Below are 15,687 nucleotides of genomic sequence, written 5' to 3' on the forward strand. Positions count from 1 at the left end.
CAAACACTCTGGCGTCGAGGTAGTGGCAGTTAGCAGCTTAAGAGTCCTCCGGTAATGAGGCAACCAGGTGCCACCTGGTGGTGGAGGGAAAACACACAGAAACACAACCCACACAAACTTGATTCCTAACACTTTCTATAAGACTGAGATTTCAATCGACTTGAACTAAAAACATGCTAGAGTATTTTTGGTATCAGTGCAACAGTAGTTTGTAAAGATGCCACTTTTTTGTATCCCAAAAGACCTTTATTTGAACAGGGAAGTGTACAATTGTTTTCATTTTTTTCATTTCAGGGGAGTTTTGGTTGGGCCTCAAGAAAATCTACCCTCTGGCCTCTCAGGGCAATTCTGTTCTTCACATCGAGCTGGAAGACTGGAAGCAGAACAGATACTTTATTGAATACAGATTTTACCTAGAAGGTCCAGAGAGTGATTATGCTATTCAACTCATTCATCTGTCTGGAAGTCTGCCTAACCCTATGAGCAATCACACACGAGTGGTGTTTTCTACAAAGGACAGAGACAATGGCAGCCATTGGACCTCAAGATGTGCCCAACCCCATTCAGGTAAAGCAGATGTAATACACCACTTGGCAACAAGTTTTGAAGGTACTTATCTGGCTGTATTTTCAGACCAATTCATTATGTCCTTAATTTTTAGGTGGGTGGTGGTTTACCTGCTGCAGAGATGCCAACTTAAATGATAAATATTTGCGCACAAGAGGTAATGTGCGCTCTGAGCGAAGGAAAGGGATCCAGTGGAGGTCAGGACGAAAGGCGTTTTACTCCTTTATCTTCACCCAAATCTCCATCCGTTCTGTTGACTCCTTCAGCCCCACCGATCGCTAATCAATGATGCCGCTGGCCGTCTCTAATCCAAACCCAGTATCGTATGGAGTGAATTTTGTCCCTCTATTGTTGCAAGCAAAAAAAAAAACACTTTTTTGCAAATGTTAATTTACAAAAACAAAAAAAATGCTATCCAGAAATCCCGTTTTTTTGTTTTGTTTTGTTTGTTTTTTTTACAGATTTTCTATTAATGATGTGTTTTTTTTTCAAGTTTGAAGACAGGCAGGCTCAGTGGTTGAAGGAGCCAGGCTCGGACTGGTAAATCTGTGATACTGGTCATTTGCCTCGTGGGCCTGTCCTAATTTCAGCATGCGGGGGCCGGCCCTCCTTAAACCATACTGGCCCCAACACTTACTCTCCCACCAAAGCTTCTACCTGTGACGGTCAATAACTCAAGGAGCTCAAGAAGTAATACAATGTTAACTACCTAAATGATGCATGCAGTATATATAGCCCTTCCTTGTCATGCACATCCTTGTGAAGGTTGGCATATGGTGTAATTTTTTATTTCTTCAAACTTTAAAATCAGTGTTGTATAGTAACGAAGTAAAAATACTTCACTACTGTACTTAAGTATATTTTGGAGTACTATATACTTTCCAAGAGTATACATTTTTTTGAGAACTTTCACTTTTACTTCACTACATTTACAAACTTAATTGCATACTTTTACTCCGATACATTTTCAATGTTTGGTTTAGTTACTAAGTAAAAAAAAAAAAAAAAAGAGCGAGAGAATAGCAAGTGTTTTGACCCCGCCTACTCACTACAAAGTCGGGTCTTGCCTGGGCTTGTTCATCAACACCAATAGGATATGCCTGTTTAGCAAAGCCAGTCTAAATTTATCGTACACTTGGTTGTTTATATTATTTTTAGTGAATTTGACCTTCAAAGTTTACAAAAATGTAAAAAAAAATGTCATTCAAACTGCACTACTTTTTACTTATACTTTTCACTACATTATTTCAGTACATCTATTTTTACAATAATTCTTATACTTAAGTACAAGCCATTTCAGCTACTTTAAGACTTTTACTCAAGTAACATTTTAGTCACTGACTTGGACTTTTACCAAAGTCATATTTTGGAGAGGTACTTATACTTTTACTTGACTCAGAGATTTCGGTACTTTATACAACACTGTGTAAAATCCTTGCAACAAACTAAATTATAGTCAAACTAAAATGCTTTCTTTAAACCAAATGACGATCTTCCTATACTTGGCGAATTTATGTTAGAATATTTTGCAAAAATCTGTTGCAGTGCATGATGTGGTTTTGCATCTATTGCATTATTCAATTTCATTTCCCACATGCCACCTAGACTTGCAGTGAATACTTACACACCGCTGAGCTTTCATGTGTTCATTCTTGAAGAACTGCCTTTCTGCCTCTTTATCGTATTGTTTTATGTTGGCGTTTTATAACCCTCGGGCTGAGGTTGTAGACCTAGTACGTGTGAGCGCGTGTCTGTGTGGCTTTGTGCAAGTGTGCACGTTAAGCAGCAGCAGCCACTTTCACGTCTGTGTTAATAACCCAAGCCAGTAAAACTGCATTTTAGAAGTCTTGGTGATGGTTGCTGTGTGATGCTTGAAGATAGATCGGTTAATCCACAATGTGTATTCGTATCGGATTTCCTCCTCCTCCTTGAAGCCAGGCTTACAGGAATAAAACTGATCGTCTCATTCAGAGCCTCCACGGGGGAAGGACCAGGAAATGATCAGGAGACAAGACAAACACAAAGTCCCTCTCACTCCACAGGCCGCCAGGAACCAGGACATGAACCAATGAATAAACTGAACTGACTAAACAGGCAGACTAACAGGCAAAAAAAAAGCAGTCAGCAAACAAACATCTAACAATGATCTGCCCTCGATAGCTGGGCTGGACCGAATATTAAGCGGAACCTACAGGTAGATGAGATCAGAGATGATTAGGAACTGGGCAGGTGAGTAATATGAGCAATTAAGGCCAGCTATCAGAGCAGATCATGACATGTGTAGAGAAATGTGAAAAAATAACATTTCAAAGCCTTTTGTTGATTTAGAAGTTTTCAAAAGTTTAATTTCTGGAATGCATTTTTCTTTAAGTTTCCATTTATAAGACATGAGTTTTAATTGCAACAATAAAGGCACAAAGTTAACTCCAAACTACCTCATTTTTTCCCCCCCTGTTCATGTTAAATGGTATTGGAAAAGCATTCCTTTTTAGGGAAGCCTGATTAGGTTGGATTTGCCACAGGTTTGTGGATCTGATCGCCTATCAAGACATGTACTCATTAAATCCAGTAATACAAGGAATGTATGTATGTTTGAGATACGGTCTGATGTTTTCCTCTTTGCCTTTCCTGTTCTGTGTTTTTAGAGCTTCGAACCCTTTTGTTACGACTTGCAATTTTTATTGCTCATCAAAACATTTAAAGGATTTTCCAACATTTTTATCATGAAAAAGTGTTTATTGTTAAACCACTCAGATGTGAACAAATATATTTAAGGTAGATCTGGAAGGTTTTTTTGAACAACAAATCAAGAAGTCTCTACTGAAAGCATGCAGGACAAATTCAAAGGTAAGAAAAATCCTAAACGGCATTAAGTTTTATTTGTTTCACATGTTATTCTTAAATTATCTACCAGAGGTTCACTGTTTTAATCAAGGTACAAAAGATATCACATCACTCAGACATCCTAAACGGAAGAAATGCTTATTTTACACTATGCATATAAATTAAGCTCCTCTTTAGGAAGGCTACTGAGCAAAGTTTAAGACTTCTCTACTTCAAGCAGAAATGACCCCCCATTCAGCGAGGTCAAACTAGGTGTCTCCTGTCATGGCCACTTTTTCTGCAGGACAGGGAGGATAAAGGAAATAAGGAATAATATAACAATGAAAAGTTCATAGAATGTTGATTTTGCGTTACATAGTTCCTCTGATGGCACAATTCACCCTATTCCCTACCCTATACCCACAACATCATTAATCCAATCCTAATCCTCAATGAAAAGAAGAAGGGATAACTGGTTTAACATTTTTTAATAATGCGATTAAAAAGATTTATTCATATTTGTTTACATAACTCTTTGGAAAAAGAAAAAAAAAATTTCCTGCTTTATTAGACTCATCAGAAGAACCAATACAACAGCTTGCATGAGCAACTGAGAAGAGACAAGATTAATGATTCGCTGGATGAGGTTAAAGAACAGCTATCACACAGAGCCAAGAGGTCAGCAAAGCAAATGTGAAAGCCAGCTACCTAGATGTAAAACGAGAAGTCGGGTCATATTCAGAAACCAAACTTCTGAAAGTACTTTAAGTATGAATTTATTACATACTGTTCAATAAATGATAAGTGATTTTAATTAAGAGTAATGATTAGTAATATATGTGATTTACTGGAGGCATCCATGTTTGTTAAAGAACACTACTGCCACCTACCGGTTTGGGACGTCACGGTGCGGTATCGGCTGTTGATCAAGTCCCAGTGCTGTATCTGGTGTTTGTCACAACACGGTATTATCCAAGTCATCTTGAAAACATTCTTCTTCCAAATGTTGGCTACATATTACGTGTTTTTCCTCTGGCAAGAAGTTCGATGGCAAATCCTCCCTCTTCAAGTTGGCGATCCAACGACCAACCCGTGGTGGATCATGAATCGCAAAGATGAAATAACAATTTTTTTTTCCACTTTTAACCAATGTATTACAACATCCAACTGTCATGCATGTGGGCACTGTACTGTAAGTTGAACTATAGCCTTTGCGAATTTCAATGATGAAGTCCTCTCGAAATCTAAAGTAATTGTTGTCGATTGCAGATGTGTCTAGTAGCTCTCATTGATTTCTACTATATCTGGGTAAAAATGGCCGCTCCCAGACTCAGTGATGATGAAAATTATTTTTATTTCTTTACTGATTTATGCTAAATTCATTAAATCACCACAAACGTGTTAGTTTTAGGTATGGATAATGATCCATTGATTATTCCTTGCTGACCGGACTTGTCCTCGTAGCATCAGGGTCAAAGCCAATGGGTGACCGATACGTTATGCTCTCGCAGTGAAACCACAAATGAATGATCCCTTGGACCTACAGTATTCCTTTTTTTTTTTCCAACACCTATATAGAAAATAAACTGTTGCACACAAAAATATTGCATATGTATTTATCAAGGAGTAATGAAGAACAGTGTGTCCACAGTCCACTGTCATATGTGGACACACTGTATATACCCCATACACCTTTTTCTTCCTTTAGCACACATTTCCTTTGACCATTTGAGCTGATGTAACGATTATATTTCTCCACTTTGAGATCAATAAAGTCAATTAATCAGTCATGATTTAATTAAAGATCTGACCCAAATGCAGAAGACCAAACAGAGAGACCAGGGAAAAGTTTAACAGGTTTATTTAGTATAATGAGATGAGTTCAGTGCTGCTCTGAACACTGTTAAACTGGAACTGGAAAGTGAGGGGAAAACACTGCGGTTACTTCAGGCTCAGTGGGAAATTAGATTCCTTGACTTGAAGAGGAGGAATAGGTTGCAGACTCCCATTTCCAGAGAAAGGTGTCATTTATTGAATCCAGTCTGTGTGGGATGTTCCAGTGATTGTCTTAGTTGATGGTGGGCGGAGACGGTTTACCCAGACTGCGGTTGTTCCTTGGTGAACGGAGAAGCTGATTGCCACTTAGATTTCCTGCGGTACTTGAATGGGTTATTGTGGAGATGAATCCCCTGCTCAGAGAGAAGTCCCAGACAATCCTTGGGGGGGGGAGGTTGATCCAAACCACACACTTGAATCCTCAGCTCAGTTTGGTTCCCAGAAGATCCTTCCAGGGGAGAGAAGGTCCGAAACATCCAGTTTGCAGGATGATTTCCTGCTGAGAGGCAAAGACAAAAAATCAGTTTGACTCAGCAAAACTCAGCTTGGCTAGAGTACCCAAAACTGGCATAACAAAAACTCAGGTTAGACTCTTCCAAACTAAGCATGGCTAGAGTACCCCAAACTGGCAAACACTCTGGCGTTATGGTAGTGGCAGTCAGCAGCTTAAGAGCACTCCATGGGTAATGAGGCAACGAGCTGCAGGTGTGCAGGGAGGCCCAATGAGGACAGGGAACCACCTGGTGGAGGAGGAAAGGAAACACAAAAACAGACCACACAAACTGGATTCCTGACACAATCATTCAAAGTCTGTATTCTCAACTGTACTCTTCAGTTCTTGAGGCCAAATTTAAATAATTTTATAACCTGGACAAAAATACATAATATTTTTTTTTTGACAAATATAATTTTATAATTAAAACAGTTGTTTAAATACACTTTAGCATACATGACTTTTGCTACTTTTACTTAGTATTCTGATGAGGCGCAGCGTTTAATAACCTCTAGAGGGCAGTGTTGCTCTGCCTCTTGCTATCACAGTCTGTTACGATTGTGGTAAATATGTATTCCACCACTGATGACTTTGTTTTGTTTTGTAAGTTTTTTTTCTTAACCAAATGTTTCAGTCTGGGCTCTAATTGTTTTTATTTAACGGCTTTTAAAACAGGAGGAATAATCTGATAAATGCTGCAGATGCAGATGATGAGAAATTCTATCTCTGTTTTTGCACATCATTGCCAGGAGCACAGCTGAAGCCGTTAACGCCTCGATAAATAACCCACCAAACATCGCAGTACATCCACTCTGAAAACACACACACAAATAATTCTTTGTTACTGGGCCTGGAGCCCTGACAGTGATCCCCCTGCACATGTGTGAAGGAGTGGCTCCAGTTACCCCCCCTGCTTCTGCACACATAAGTTTGCAAAGTTATTTTGAGCTGTTTAATTCCTGCTGTAACCCGAGGGAAATAATAGGAGGAGCTGAGCTCTTCCCTTTCCATTCTGTTGCTTAGAGCCCTTGCAGCAGCAAGAAGAGGATTTCCCTCAGAGTTAAAAAGATTGTGTCCTCTTCACATGGCACTTCAAGTTGGATCCTGATTTTAGAGAAAATGGAGAATGGGCCTCTGCAAGTTCTGACTGTCCCCACAGCCCCTTACCCCGACCAAAGACCCGGCACCAATGGGCTTAGGAAGAAGGTCTACGTGTTTCAGTCCAAGAGAAGCTATCTGCACAACTTCATCCAAAGTATCTTCTCTTCTATTGACCTACCTGACCGCCAGGGCGCAACCCTGGTGGTTGGAGGAGACGGGCGCTTCTTCAACAGACCGGCTATTGGGGTCATCGCTCAGATGGCAGCTGCCAACGGGGTCAGTCAGTGTGTGTTAGAAAACATCAAATGTAGCTGCTTGCACATGTGCATGTTGGTGACTGTTTACCAGTGACTGTATGAATGTCAGTGTCACCTGCCCCATCACTTGTTCTCATCACCTGCAAGCTGATTGCATCACACACGGAGTATTATGCTTGGTTAAAAGTTGTTATAAAGGCTTTAAAAGGTCATCAAAATGTTTAGCATTATTTGACATCACAAATACAAGACTCAAGACATTTTATTGAGATTTCATATATTAAACATGTGTCCTACATTGATATTCAGCCACCCAAAAAATATTTTTTGTAATCACGCCTTTTACTATAGTTAAAACATTAACTCTTTTGGGTTATGTCTTCCAAATTTTCCTCATTCTTTGCTAAATGACTTGCACTTAGATTAATAGGATGATAGATTATTGGTGTAATAGATTAGTGGTGTAAATCACACCCATTATGGCGATTCGATTCAGTATCGATTTCCTGATCCAACGATTTGATTATTTTCGATACTCAAGAATACATCACGATACGATTTGATTCATTGGTTAATATTTTTTTTTTTTGAGCATAAATCAAAAATGTCTGTGTCAAGATTACTGCAACACACTGCTATAACCAGGAAGCGCGGTAGGAGGGCAAAATAGGTTTAGCGCCACCGCAGCACGGGAGGGAGAATTACGTCCAGGAGCAAATGGATAAAAAGAGACCGGAGGAAAAAAAAAAACATGAATCGATACCCTTGCGGACGTATCGATGCATCAGATCGTCAGCTGTTGGATTGATGCATCGATACAAAACGATTATTATTTACACCCCTAGATGACATGTTTAAGAATCAGTTTTATATATATTGCTATAGTTTTCCAAGCTGTTTTATGTCCAGACTTTGACTAGACCCCTCTAGCCCATGAAAAACAGTGATCTAAATCCTTACAATTTAGTACTGAATGTGCATTGGAAACTTACTTGCTGGAAGGTAAATGTTTGTCACAGTCTCAATGCAGACTCACAGGTTTTCTTCCATTAACTCTAACCAGCTTCCATATCCAACCGTTAGAAAGGCATCCCTGCAGCAAGATCTGAACCCCACCTCTCTTAAACCTGTCAGCCATCAGCAAAACTTAGTTGCTATAAATCTACACTGCAAAAACGATCTAGGAATAAGACAACATTTCTTAAATTAAGTGTATTTACCCCTAATTTAAGTATACAAATAAGATGATCTGCCATTGGAATGAGTATATTTACTCTTAAAATAAAATAATTAGATAATATTCACTTTAAATAAGAAAATGCAGTTGTTTTTTCTTATTTTAAATGTAAATTGTTTATTTCCATTGGCAAAGTTTTCCACTTACCTCCTCAATTCAAGAAAAAAGCACTTATTTCAAGAAAAAATGGCTTATTGATTTACATTTTTACTAGTTTAACTGCGTTCAACAGATGAAGAATAGGGATATTTTAAAAGTTTCTTCAAACTTTCAAGGCAGGGGTGTCAAACTATAGTCCTTAATGGTTACTCTCCAATTACTGGTCCAACATGTTGAATCAAATGACTGAATTATCTCCTAGCTTCCCCTGGTTATACAGAGTCCTGCTAATGTGGTGATTATTAGACACACTTCAAAGATGATACTGGACCTAGAGAACTAAAGTTGGACCCATGAAGTTTAATGTTTCCTCACTCTTTAGGACTAAAATCTCTTTTTGAATTTGAAAGAACTGATGTTTGTGTTATTTTTCATTGGGCACAGGCCAGTTTCAGACCCCTCCATTTTATTAACTGTCAGGGTAAAACCAGGGTAAAAGTTTAGCAGGTTTATTGAGGAGATGAACGGGGTTGGATTCAGGAAACTCAGTGTACTGGTGAACTGGAAGTGGGAAGGGAGGTATCAGAGGTTAGTTCAGGGTCCGTGGGAACTTTGAACAATGACTTTGGAGAAACAGAGAAAACGGGACTCACATTAGTGGAGAAAACCTTCTTCCCAGAATCTAGTCTTTTGTGGGTTAACCAGAGGGAGGAACTCGTTGGAGGACGGACAGGTTTTGATTTGGTTGGTTCTAGAGGCACTATAGAGCAGACTGTCACTTGGAATCCAGGAGGTCTTGAACGGAACTTGTGGAGTTTAATCCCCTGCTCAGTGTGAGATTCAAACAATACTTCCAGGGGAAGAAGGCCAAAAACATACAGCTTGCAGGATGGCTTCCTGCCAAAAGGCAAAGACAAAAACACATTTAGAACTCAGAGAAACAAAGTCTCAGTTAGACTCAGCTAATCTCAGCTTGGCTAGAGTATCCAGAACTTGTAAATACTCTGGCGTCGAGGTAGTTACAGTCCACTGCTTAAGAAGTCCTCAGTGATGAGCCAACCAGCAGCAGGTGTGCGAGAGGAACAACGTGAACAGGGTACCACCTGGTGGTGGAGGAAGAGAAAAACACAACCCACACAAACTGGATTCCTAACATTAACAATACCGTTCCTATGGTATAAAGACCCTTAAGCTTAGTTAAATACATAAAAGGGTTATGGGATGAGCAGTAAGGAGCAGAGGTGCTGCCTCCTTCCCTAATTATTCACACGACCACAGAATTCACTCCTATTTCTGTTGTTTACAAGAAAGAAAGCCAAGTCCTTGGAATGTTATGTGCTGGGCATTTTAAGTTGGCCAGCTTAGAGACCATGGCTAATTAGACAGCTAGTATTAGCTTTCAGTGTTGAATATACTCACTGAGGGACAATTAAAGATATTTATAACCTTAAAGGTTGTTTATTTCTACTCTGTTTTATGTAGTTACTCTAGCAGAACAGTGAGGAGTAATAATATTTTGCTTTTCAAACCTATAAATGGCTCTGCTGAAGTTGCCCAGTGTTTGCACTATTAATTGTTTCAGTCATGCACCATCTCTAAAAAAGTGTTTTTATAATGCCCTGGTTTTATCTGGCTTTGAATTGTATTTGACTTTTTGGTTGTAGAGCAGCATTTAATACTTGTTTTTTGTTTTTTACTAAATATATTTTGTTGAATAACTAATATTTTGAATACTTTCTTAGTAGCTGACTTCTTATTTAGCTGCAGCAACAAAGGATATCTTATATCTGCAATTATTAATATAATCTTTTGGCAATAGCAAGTAAATTATGTATTGTTTTTGTTTTGTTTCTTAAAGTTAAATCATGTTTTACATTTATTATGTTTGCATTATTACCATTCTTCAGTACTAACTGAAATTTCACTTAAAGGTATAGTGGAGGATGTTCTTTTTTCATGGTGGATAATCAAAATAAGTGGTCATCCTAATTGTCTATCATTTTGGTGATATGTTTACTATAAGGCCGTCCTACTTGCTCGTCTCCATTTTCACTTGCTGGTGGTGAGTCTGACATAATGGAAAAATTGCAAATCTTCTTTTGGAAAGTGAGCTTGCATGGGCAATGCAAACAGCAACTTTTAAACAGAGCGTGCACGAGGAGAAATGAGCTCCTGCATGCTCTTACACACGTTTAACAGGCGTTCCCTCTTAGGAGCGGGTACACGGTTGTGCATGTGCATTTTTATTTTTTTAAGTTGAGAGGTTGGGTCTTTTGAAAAATGTGATAAATTCCCCCACAATACCTTTAAGGTTATTCTGCTGTACTGTATCTGACTTTGACCAATGGTTACCTTTGTTTACAAAGGGAATAACTTTGATAACTTAATTAGTCATTATTCAGTGTTACTAAGTCATGGTTTCAAATCCAAGGTGTTAATTACCAGAAGATAAAATGCAGTTTGTGTGTCGTCAGAACAACAACATAAACGGACCCTTTTCTCCTTAAGTATGGACTCCCCTTACTTTGGTGACCAGTGTGGGACAAAATTATTAGAGAAGAAATCATGAAACTGGAACTGGAAAACTAATCTAATGATTAATCTATAAATAAAACTGACGACTTTTGACCTACAAGTCAACCACTGAACTGAATCAAGCCACACAATTTGGAAATAATGTTGCTGATAGTTGGTGTTGAATGAACGTGGAAAGTGGAACCTCCAACTGATCCCATGTTTGGGCCACATCCTGGACCCTTGGACTCTTTCAATCAACAAGTATTTATAAAGAAAAAAAGTATTAATCAATTAACTTTTATTAATATAGTCCTTTACAACAGACAAGTTGACAAAAGAGCTGCACATTAAATCTGCATGATAAACAAAACAGAATAAAAAAAACCTAAAACAATAAACAAGTGTTCTTTAACATCATGCCTCTTCAGCATCATGTGTTGTTTCCGGACAGTGCCACCAAACTGGCATGCTGGGGTGGTGGCCCCCCTCCATGAAAAGGGGGACTGGAGGGTGTGTTTCAGTCAAAGGGAGATGAAACTTCACAAACCTTCCCTGGGAAGGCCTTTGAATGAGTTTGTTTGAGGGCATTTAAGAAGAGCATCTACAGTAGCTGATTGTCGAACATCAGCTTCTGGAGGAGCAGTGTGGTTTTCATCCTGGAACATTGAGCCAGTTCTACACTCACTGCAGAGTGCTTGAGAGTTTGCCCAACAAGTCTACACGTGTTTTGTGGATCTGGAGAAGCCAATAGACAGTGTCTCTTGCTGTCGGGGACGGTCCTCAAGTACAGATTCAGGTACAGTACCCTCTACAGCTAGCCTGGTCTATTTGCCTACGTCAGACCTGTTCCCGGTATAGTTGGACTCCGATTGGGCTCCCCTTTGTCTCCGTTCCTGTTCACAAGCTTTATGGACAGGATTTCTAGCCACAGCCAAGGGCTGAAGGGGGTCTGTTTTAGGAAACAGCAGTTTTCGTCCCTTGATTTTTGCAAATGATTTGGTTCTGCTGGCTCTCTACTGCCAGGACTTACAACCAACACTAGAATGGTTTGCAGCTGAATGTGAAGCAACTGAGACTCAATTCCTTCAAGTCCAAGGCCATGTTTCTCAAATGGAAAAGGTGACTTGTCGCCATCAGGTTGGAGAATAATTCCTGCCTCAAGTGGAGAAGTTAAATACATTCCTTGTACTGAGTTATTGCTAGAGAATAAGCAATAAACAAGTACAAAATAGATATTGTTACAAACAGGCACTATGCTGCTGAATCCTGAAAGCCAGTCTGGGAAAAAACAAGTTTTAGTCCGTGGTGGTACATATGTCAAGAGGAAATTTGTTCTAAAACCTTGGGCCCAGTGACTGTGAAGGCTCTATCACCTCAACGCTTGTACCAAGCTCTGGAGAGTTCTAACAAGAGCTGGTTGGTTGATTTTAAGGACTTAGTTGGGTTCTAAATGCACAAGGGTTCAAACATGTACTGTATGTAGGCGGTGCAAGACCATGAAGGGATTTAAAAGCAAAAACATAACTGAATGCCAGTGAAAAGGAAAATAAAGTTTTTCTTGATCAATAATTTTAAAATATGTTTTACCTTAGTTGAAAGTTGTAATTGATAAAAGTTACCAATGTGTCAATTTAATTGTTAAATCTCAAGCTGCTGTCTAAGATGAAAAAAACAGTTTAACAGATGTCCTCTGAATGTTTTGATTTCCATGTTTAACACAAAAAATATAACCCTTTTTTTCTGTCTTTAGAGAAAATATACTATTTAAATATTGTAAAAGAAAAAGCTGAGCTCTGCAGGTTCATTTCTTCTGGAAGGAGCAGAATATTTTTGTGGACTCACATGACAATATGTCAGTCATTTTGATTAATGCTTCATTCCAAAGAATACCAATATAATATTACTCACCATGGAGTCGAATGTGATATGAAAGGGGAAGCTTTACACGTCAAAATTCAAAATTAGTCAGCAGAATAACTTCGGCTTCAGGCTCTGATATGCTCCACTAGAGAAATATTGAACCACTTTCGTTCGAGGTCAGCATCTGTAAAGAGCTCTTTATGTTGTACAGGTTTAAATTACATCGCCTCTGAGTCATTTATGCTTTTTCGGTTCTCTGAGTTAATTATAGAGAGTTAAGATATCATACATGTTTGAACCTGTTCATAATATCAGTGTTAATCCAAGTTTCACTTACAAGCAGAAGGAAGTGTGCTTGACACCATTGAAACCCCCTCTCCTCTGCTTCGACCCCTCTGGGGCATTTCCACAGATTGGACGTCTTATCATCGGACACCATGGGATGATGTCAACACCAGCAGTCTCATGTGTAATCAGGAAATACAAAGCCATCGGTGGGATCATCCTCACAGCCAGTCACAATGCAGGTGGACCCAACGGAGACTTTGGTATTAAGTTCAACACAGCAAGTGGAGGTATGGTAAAGTGAGACAAACCATGCATGCAAAACCAACAAAATTGCACAGTAATGTCAAAGGAAAAGGCAAGGCAAATTTATTTGTATAGCACAATTCAGTACAAAGACAATGCTAAGTGCTTTACATGATTAAAATACAGAAAGATAAAACAGAATCAAAGCAAGTAGGAAGAAATAAAACAAAAAAGAATATTAAAAACAGTTGGACTAAAGAAAATATNTTCATAAAACAGTTACAAACCATAGATCTCATTTCCAAACCTTTGAGCAATCGTTTAAAATGTCCGATTGGAATCAAATCCTTCAACTTCCAGTCTTTTCTGAAGATTGTTCCATGCTGTGGGGGCAGAGTACTGAAAAGCTGTCTTTCCCGCTTCAGTGCGGACAGTAGGTACAGACAGGTTGGTTGATTCTAAGGACTTAGTTTGGTTCCAAATGCACAAGGGTTCAAACATGTACTGTATGTAGGCGGTGCAAGACCATGAAGGGATTTAAAAACAAATAAGTAACTGAATGCCAGTGCAGGAGAAAAAAAAAATGTTTCTTGATCAATGATTTTTTAAAAAAAGGTTTTACCTCAGTTGAAAATCATAATGGATAAAAGTGACAAAATGTCAATGATTTTATCAAGAGCTCGGACCCACATGCAGATAAACCAATCCAGAGAGACAAGGGGAAAAGTTAGACAGGTTCATTGAGAAGTTTTGTGGAGATTCCAGTGTTGCTCTGAACACTGCTCAACCGGAACTGAAAGGTGAGGGGAAGACACTGCGGTTAGTTCAGGTTCAGTGGGAAAATTGATTCTCGAACTTGAAGAGGAGGAAAGGTAGGCAGACTCACGTTTCCAGAGAATTGGTTGACTCTTAGGCTCCAGTAGGTGAGGAATGTGTTCCGGTGTTTGTCGCATACGGTGGGGGGTGGACAGGGTTACCCAGAATGAGACTGACTGCCACTCAGTTTTTCTGCAGTACTTGAACGGACTGTGGTGCAGATGAAATCCCTCAGTGTGAAGCTCAAATGAATCCTCAGGGGGAAAGTGGATCAAAACCCCGGTTTGTATCCCCAGCTCAGTTTGAAGCTCAGTAGATCCTTCCAGGGAGAGAAGGTCCGAAAGTCCAGTTTGCAGGATGACTTCCTTCCAAGAGGCAAAAACAAAAATAACAACGTTAAGACTCAGGTTGACAAAAACTCAGTTTGACTAGAGTACCCAAAACTGGCAAACACTCTGGTGTCGAGGTAGTGGGAGTACGCAGCTTAAGAGCAATCCGTTAACGAGGTAACACCTTGCAGGTGTGTGAGGAGGAGAATCAGAACCAGGCGCCGCCTGGTGGAGGAAGGAAGACAAAACACACAAAAACACAGACCACACAGACAGGAGTCCTAACACCAAAGTGTCAATTTAATTGTTAAATCTCAAGCTGCTGTCTAAGATGACAAAAAACTGTTTAACAGATGTCCTCTTAATGTTTTGATTTCCATGTTTAACACAAAAAATATAGCCCTGTTTTTTTTTGTCTTTAGAGAACAATACTATTTAAATATTGTAAAAGAAAAAGCTGAGCTCTGCAGGTTCATTTCTTCTGGAAGGAGCAGAATATTTTTGTGGACTCACATGACAATATGTCAGTCATTTTGATTAATGCTTCATTCCAAAGAATACCAATATAATATTACTCACCATGGAGTCGAATGTGATATGAAAGGGGAAGCTTTACACGTCAAAATTCAAAATTAGTCAGCAGAATAACTTCGGCTTCAGGCTCTGATATGCTCCACTAGAGAAATATTGAACCACTTTCGTTCGAGGTCAGCATCTGTAAAGAGCTCTTTATGTTGTACAGGTTTAAATTACATCGCCTCTGAGTCATTTATGCTTTTTCGGTTCTCTGAGTTAATTATAGAGAGTTAAGATATCATACATGTTTGAACCTGTTCATAATATCAGTGTTAATCCAAGTTTCACTTACAAGCAGAAGGAAGTGTGCTTGACACCATTGAAACCCCCTCTCCTCTGCTTCGACCCCTCTGGGGCATTTCCACAGATTGGACGTCTTATCATCGGACACCATGGGATGATGTCAACACCAGCAGTCTCATGTGTAATCAGGAAATACAAAGCCATCGGTGGGATCATCCTCACAGCCAGTCACAATGCAGGTGGACCCAACGGAGACTTTGGTATTAAGTTCAACACAGCAAGTGGAGGTATGGTAAAGTGAGACAAACCATGCATGCAAAACCAACAAAATTGCACAGTAATGTCAAAGGAAAAGGCAAGGCAAATTTATTTGTATAGCACAATTCAGTACAAAGACAATGC

General features: G+C 39.2%; 2 protein-coding genes across 3 annotated transcripts in view; both read left to right on the forward strand.

The window, feature by feature from the left end:
• Positions 1 to 874, forward strand: part of LOC107083616 (angiopoietin-related protein 3-like) — a 15,621-nt gene extending 14,747 nt beyond the window's left edge. The window contains exons 6-7 of the mRNA XM_015372980.1: positions 295 to 567; positions 662 to 874. Of these exons, the coding sequence (XP_015228466.1) occupies positions 295 to 567; positions 662 to 849 (461 nt within the window). The 3' untranslated portion in view covers positions 850 to 874. The remainder of the gene's footprint in view (positions 1 to 294; positions 568 to 661) is intronic.
• A 5,835-nt stretch (positions 875 to 6,709) lies between these two features.
• LOC107083608 (phosphoglucomutase-1-like) overlaps positions 6,710 to 15,687 on the forward strand; it is a 24,372-nt gene continuing 15,394 nt past the window's right edge. The window contains exons 1-2 of one of the 2 annotated variants that reach the window (XM_015372968.1): positions 6,710 to 7,096; positions 13,203 to 13,365. In XM_015372968.1, the coding sequence (XP_015228454.1) occupies positions 6,839 to 7,096; positions 13,203 to 13,365 (421 nt within the window). In that variant the 5' untranslated portion in view covers positions 6,710 to 6,838. Of the gene's footprint in view, positions 7,097 to 13,202; positions 13,366 to 14,960; positions 15,573 to 15,687 lie in introns of those variants that run through there. The other variant, XM_015372967.1, reaches the window with a different exon arrangement.

This window comes from Cyprinodon variegatus, unplaced genomic scaffold, assembly GCF_000732505.1.
Source record: "Cyprinodon variegatus isolate N-32 unplaced genomic scaffold, C_variegatus-1.0 Scaffold79, whole genome shotgun sequence".
In the NCBI taxonomy this organism is placed as follows: Eukaryota; Metazoa; Chordata; class Actinopteri; order Cyprinodontiformes; family Cyprinodontidae; genus Cyprinodon; species Cyprinodon variegatus.